The 6,891-nt window shown below is 38.9% G+C and overlaps 1 protein-coding gene across 7 annotated transcripts in view; it reads left to right on the plus strand.

The window, feature by feature from the left end:
* The window catches only part of LOC125295682, a 16,793-nt gene extending 14,560 nt beyond the window's left edge, over window positions 1–2,233 (plus strand). For all 7 annotated transcript variants that reach the window (XR_007193686.1, XM_048245041.1, XM_048245040.1 and 4 more), the window contains 2 exons: window positions 977–1,051; window positions 1,424–2,233. Coding sequence is in view for 6 of the 7 variants with exons in the window: in XM_048245041.1 (XP_048100998.1) it covers window positions 977–1,051; window positions 1,424–1,747 (399 nt within the window). In the remaining variant the exon portion in view is untranslated. The remainder of the gene's footprint in view (window positions 1–976; window positions 1,052–1,423) is intronic.
* The last annotated feature ends 4,658 nt before the right edge of the window (window positions 2,234–6,891 follow it).

The following is a 6,891-nucleotide window of genomic DNA, read 5'->3' on the forward strand; positions in this document are numbered from 1 at the left end:
GTCTATCAGAATGAATGGAGAATGTGCCCATTAAACTACAATGCATATAGGAAAGCCATAGCCACAAACAAAGTACATCACTGAAAAGATTGGTATGTGTATCTCCCTAACAAAATGATAACATAAACAGGACATGATGACATCAGAGTAAGAAAATTATTTTAATCTAAAGTACTTAAAATGTTGCCTTCATCAAAATAGCCACCTTTTGCAGCAGTTACAGCCTTAGCACAAATAGAGGCAGCTTGAGGGTTTTGGGGACCATCAGATTACCCAGAAAAAGTGACAGCTAGAAGTAGCCTGACGAACGGGACCCACATGAATATGTAGGGTCTGGGAACTAACCATTGCAGTGTTCAATCCGAGGGGCGGGATTGTCTTTCAAATTCCCTCTGCACGCAATAGAATGGCACTACAACTACGAGTCCCATGTGTTTTCCCACCAGCAGAGCTAGTTGATCAAACTTTTGCCAACTTTAAATAAGCTTAACTCGAGTCGTGCTTTTCGCCAGCAGCAGCATCCATCTTAGTTGTTTTCAAGTAGCGGGGAACTCACGCAGAACCGTAGCAACTCTGCTGTCATTATGTTAAGCCCGTCCACCGACTCTATACACAATGTGATTGGCCTGACCAAAATTTGTTTTTTCCAGCTCGCAAGTCAACAGAGAGTTGCTAGACTACCCTGGCTGCAAATTACATTTGCTGCCGCTAGGGTGCGTCTAGATTTCTAGGCTATGCCTAAGGTATTCTAGGCTGTGATTGCTGCAAAAAAGTGGTTATTTTGATGAAGGCAACATTTGAATTACAAAGTTGTAATTTACATTAAAATCATTTTCTTACTCTGACAATGTCTTCATGTGCTGTTCATAGCAATATTTGCTATAGGGGGATCCCAAACTTTTAAAGGTACTTTTGCAGCACTGATGTCCTTTCTGGTCTGCATTCCTCTTCTATTGTCCAAATCTCAAATCAACAGAAGAGAGCAGTTGTTCTCCTTGGCCTGTCCCATTTCCTGAAAGACGATCCCTCCCATTTCTTCAAGATGTGTAAGGTATGTGAGGAATCAATGTCTCTCTGAAATCCATATCACTTGCTAATCTCAATCTTTTTGATCCAAATGAAGTCATGACCCTGTAGTTATAGGATATCTAGAAAATATGTCTTGTTATAAGAATCCGGACATGTGGAAAGACATCTGCTTAAATGGAGAACAAGTGAATTATTCAAAATTGCAGTGACGGGATTCCTTGCTCAATTAATTTGAAAGTGTAATGTATTTGAATTTGAATTTCTTCCGTTTACATAAGTTTACATTAGTTTGCAGCAGATATTTTTATACCCAAGTTTGCAATGCATCTGGAATTTTCATGTGTTGAGGAATAAATGCTGATTAGCTATCTATTCTTATTACTTTGTTGTGTAGCCAACCGAAGAGAGTGAGGCAGTGAAAGGAATGGACGTCGGAATCTTGGTGGTTACAGAGGAGGATCCTCAACGCCCTGTCCCCAAGGAGATGATTGATATTGCACTGATTCTGGAGGTGTATGTCGTTCTTCGGGACCTGAGGGATGTGCCCAACGCATTCGCCCTGCTGATGGGTCTGCTCTATGTCTTCAACATCCATTACCCAAAAGGGCTCAAGTACATGTTTGAGGTAATACAAAAGGTGATAATGAACATTGGTGGAGACACTTGCTCTTCAAGAGTTAATGGACTCTGGAACAAGCTCATGCCCATGAGCCTGTGAAACTAAAAATCTTGTCTTGTTGATTTGTATGTTCTGGAAAGCACACAGTTATGTTATATCTCTAAAAAAAAAACAGTTTTATTGGCTATACTTTGGAGTTGCTACTCCGGTCTTTTAAGTTTGCTAAAGCTTTTATTTACTCACTCAAATAGCCTCTCATTTAGATCATGTTGCTTTGTCAAACCTTGCATGTTCTGGTAAGCACACTGTTTTACAAATATTAGCTGTCAATGCTAAGGTGGACTAGAAGTCCTGAGAGTTGTTTTGTTTAGTATCTCAATCATATATCTTCTGCTATTTTGCCACCGTCTTGCACACTCGGGCATTCATTATCTCTCACACACTGTGACTGTGTGTGTCTCTCTCTCACACACACACACACACTCACACATACTCAGACGCTCTCTCACATAGACATACACCCCCCCTTCTCTCTCACACACACACTCACTCACACACAGATGCTCTTACAGACATACACCCCCCCTTCTCTCTCTCTCACACACACACACACACACACACACACACACACAGTCACTATAACAGTAAGGCTTATGATTTATATTGGCAGAAAAGAAAACCCTGAAAGGCAGATGGATATTGATCAGAGTAGATAAGACTAAAATGTTGATGCTGTGTTTTAGCAATGTTTTTTATTGTGTGAAACACTTGAATGTGTGAAATAAATGTTTTTGTAAATATTAGCTGTCAATGCTAAGGTGGACTAGAAGTCCTGAGAGTTGTTTGTTCAGTATCTCAATCATATATCTTCTGCTATTTTGCCACCGTCTTGCGCACTCAGGCATTCGCTATCTCACACACACTGTCTGTCTGTCTCTCTCTCTCCGTCTCTCTCTCACACACACACAGACATACCCCACCCCCCTTCTCTCTCTCTCTCTCTCTCTCTCTCTCACACACACACACTCTCACACGCATACACCCTTCTCTCTCTCTCACACACACACTCACTCACTCACACAGATGCTCTCTCACACAGACATACACCCCCTTCTCTCTCTCTCTCACACACACTCACACTCACTCTCTCTCACACACAACACACACTCACTCTCTCTCACACACAACACACACACACAGCCGCACTAACAGTAAGGCTTCTGATTTATATTGGCAGAATCCTGAAAGGCAGATGGATATTGATCAGAGTAGATAATACTAAAAAATGTTGATGCTGTGTTTTAGCAATGTTTCTTATTGTGTGAAACACTTGAATGTGTGAAATAAATGTTTTTGTTAATCTTATCTCGCACTCTTGTCTTGTGTAAACTTAAAAAAAAAAAAGTTGGAAGAACTTAGATTTTCAAGGCAACCGAGGCAACTTACTTGATATGTTAGTACAACAAACACAATGAAGTCAACACAAATACAAAGCTTAGTCAAGACAACTTGAAAATGCACATTAGCCCCACTATATAATGTTGTGGAACTGATGTAGATTGGAGTTGAGTCCACACAGCCATTTGTTCATGCAATGCATAATTAGAAGTTGGATCCACTAAATTGAATGTTGTGTTTACAAACAAACCTTAGTTGACTGAACAGGTCATTAGTTAAGTGAACTTTCAACATTAAGTTGAGTGAACTGAATTGTCTCTTTGTGTCAACTTATTATCTGATTTCCAAACAACTTAAAATTTCAAGGCAACCAGGTTACACATATTTTTAAGTTGAGTCAACAAATCTTTTTTTACAGTGTACGATCGCGCCCCCCTGCCCCACCCCTCAAGTGGATTTGTCCAAGCAGCCGCTTGTTTTGTGGGGAAATATAGCCTACGAGTCCATGCATGGTAGCCTAGGCTATATAAGTGCCCTGGCTGGTGTTCACATCATCGCAGTTTAACCGTAAACAGCAATCAGAGGTGTCTAATTTTATTCCATAAATATATTGTTTTTATAGACGTAAGTTGCACGCGCTACGAAGAGCTTCCATTTACTGCACCATGTAGGCTACTGTAGTTTGTCTGTCAACATAAAAAAAACTCCGGGTACCTACAATTTTCGCACAACTTGGTGGAAAAGTGTAGCACAGGTTAAAGAAAACCTATTCATGTTGACTCAAAAGGAACTTTAAAGTATTCCCCATATAGTAGCCTTTTAGCTCACAACGACAGTGAAAGTGGAACTTGGAAAGTGGAAGTCTCTCCACCGAGTGTTACATTAGATGCACAATCAATCGCGAGTCGATGCACGTATAAAGTATCAACTAGGTTAGTAACGAAGGTAGCCTTATTTTGCAAAATGTGATGACGGCACACAAACTTGGGCAAAAACGTTAAGTATACACTTGTGGTGATGGCCTACAGTTAATGTGAATCTCTGACTATAACCAATGTAGAAGATTTGCACCAAATAGGCCTATGTGGTTGTGTTTCTACAACATGTTGGCACAAATCATCATTTCTGTCAACTATGACGATCTCCATGCATGTTCAGTAGCCTATATTTTTCATTTAGTCAAGCAGTGACATGTGTTTTAATCAGTGTTGGGCAAGACAACTACTATTGTTTTACTTTTAAGTTACTTTTACCAAAATATCTAGAAATATGGATTTGGAATTCTAAATGCAGTTTATTATGCTCAATGCAGCTCATTGCACTTCTAATGGAGGGTGATGTGGTACAACATAATGACTGAGCTAGGCTTAAGGCTACAGTAGAATGCAATAGGTGCAGTGATGGCTCATGATGCAATACAAGGAACAATCATAGCCAGAATTTTGTTTAAAAAGAAGACAAAAAGGTCAAAGTCTGGTCAATTGTGATAGAAATGCTGTAACTTTAGGCTTAGGCCTACTCGTTAAAATCAACAGAGAGCCCACTACCTGTATATTGTAACCCAAAACTTAGACATGTCAAGATAGGCTACACAGTGCAGCTACTGGCCATTTTGGTGCCCTAACTGGTGAAATACAGTATTAACTTAAGGATGTCATCATATTACATTACATTACATTTGGCTTTTTTAGCCAAAGCGACTAACAACATGGTAAACAGTTTAAGTTTTAGAGCAATTCTGAACAATTTTAGGACAATTTAAAAACATTAGAGTACAGTAAGAATAAGTGCATCAGTGAGTGCTGTTTTTAACAGTTACTTGTCAGTTTAAGACGGCTGGTGAGTGCTAGGATCAGTAAGACTTGTTGTAAGTGTTGCTATGAGAGGAGATGTTCTCTAAAGAGCTGGGTCTTCAGGAGTTTTTTGAAAATGGAGGATGTCCCTGCCCTTGTAGGAACTGGCAGTGTGTTCCACCAACGAGGAACAACAGATGAGAAAAGTTTGGATTGGCCAACTATAAAGATGTAATCTGCCTGTTCCCAGGGATGGATAGTATTTCTGAAACATGTAATATGTGTTTCAAATGCAAAATAATATTTTGTCCTTTGCATTTTATTGGGTTGAAGGAAATGGCTCTGTATTTTGTATCAAAATACTTTATTGGTGTGTATTTTTGTATTTTAAAAATACTGCAAGCTAATCATCGCAAAGTGTTGTGCTAATGCTGGGAACAGGCAGGGATGGGCAAAAATACATCAGAATGTATTTCTAAATAAAATACCTAATACCCTCATTTTTAATGTATCAAAATAAACTACAAAATACAGTAGGCCTAACCATATTACGTATGTATCAAAATAAAATACTGTATTTTTGTATTTAGAAAATACTCAAAATACTTTTTTCAAGGAAGTATGGAAGCACTGCAAAAAAAGCTTTTTTTTATCCCAAACATTTAGCCTATTAAAACTATATACTATAAACTATACTTTGGCCCCTGTCGTATACCGTATGCAAGTTCATGTAATGTGATCAGAATTAAGAATAATTCAAGAATTTACATTTACATTTAGTCATCTAGCTGATGCTTATCCAAATGACTGACAGAGCTTTCAATTAACCACATTATAATCAATAGGCCAAAATCATAATTGTGTATCTGTGCCAAAATTCGTAATTCAAGTCCAGTGCAGAACTGAATAAGAAAATCATAATGGGCTATGTATCTTGAAGTTCCAGTATGTGAGAGACTTGACGTGCCTTAATATCTCCAACCTCAAGTATGCAGCTAATAAGGAAATATAATTGTTATTTAATTAAACAAGGTGAACTTCTCCCCACTGTGGAATGCAGTAAAGGATGCTACAAGGAAGGGAATTCAAACACACTCAACACCTATTGATGTCATTGTGGTTGAGATATCTGACATTTTTCTGTTAAAGATTGGCATGGAGACAATGGGACATGGTTGCCTTTGTCAGTGTCCTTATGTGAACTTGCACAGGTCAACTTGCTCAATACTATTTTGCACTTGAAACACATATTACATGTTTCAGAAATACTACCCATCCCTGGGAACAGGCAGATTACATCTTTATAGTTGGCCATATAATGACATACAGTGCTGGCCAAAAGTATTGGCACCCATGCTAAAGTTGACTGAAAAGAGGAATATAAAATCATCTTTTGGAAATTGATCTTAATGCCTTAAGTGAAAAATGAGGAAATATCTAACCTTTGAGGACACCAATTTTCTTAGTGAATGAATAATGTATCATAAATAAATAAATGTTCTTCCTTGAACATGCATGGAGATCGTCATAGTTGACAGAAATTACGATACTGATTATATAATAACCTATAGGTCCAAATCTAAATGTTTGGGTTTAGTTTATGAAGTGTTGCTACAGCATGATACTGTGTGTTTGTTATTTATGGGGGGGAATCAGGTGGGGATTTTGGTATCGGTGGGCTTGTGTGTGTGTGTGTGTGGGGGTCGTCGGTCCAGTAGTGGGCCGGTCCAGGAGAAAATTGCCAGGGCCGAATTTTGTTCCCAGTCCGACCCTGTGTGTGTCTGTGCTTGTGTTTGTGTACCAGCGATTACAATGTTTTTGCTTTTTCATTTTTAACTAGGTGGCGCTATACATCAAATGAGTGGATATGAGATGGGTTGACATGGCCCCTGGAGGCCAACATACAAAACAAAATTGGTCATCTTAGGCCCTACTGTTCTCGGGACAGAAAACTTTGTCTGGCCCTCTATAGGCTAGTTGGTGTACAGTCACTAAATGTACACATAAATTAATTTATTGTGTGGCCCCTCATGAACAGAATTCCACGAAACT

The sequence above is a fragment of the Alosa alosa genome, chromosome 6 (genome assembly GCF_017589495.1).
Source record: "Alosa alosa isolate M-15738 ecotype Scorff River chromosome 6, AALO_Geno_1.1, whole genome shotgun sequence".
NCBI lineage: Eukaryota > Metazoa > Chordata > Actinopteri > Clupeiformes > Clupeidae > Alosa > Alosa alosa.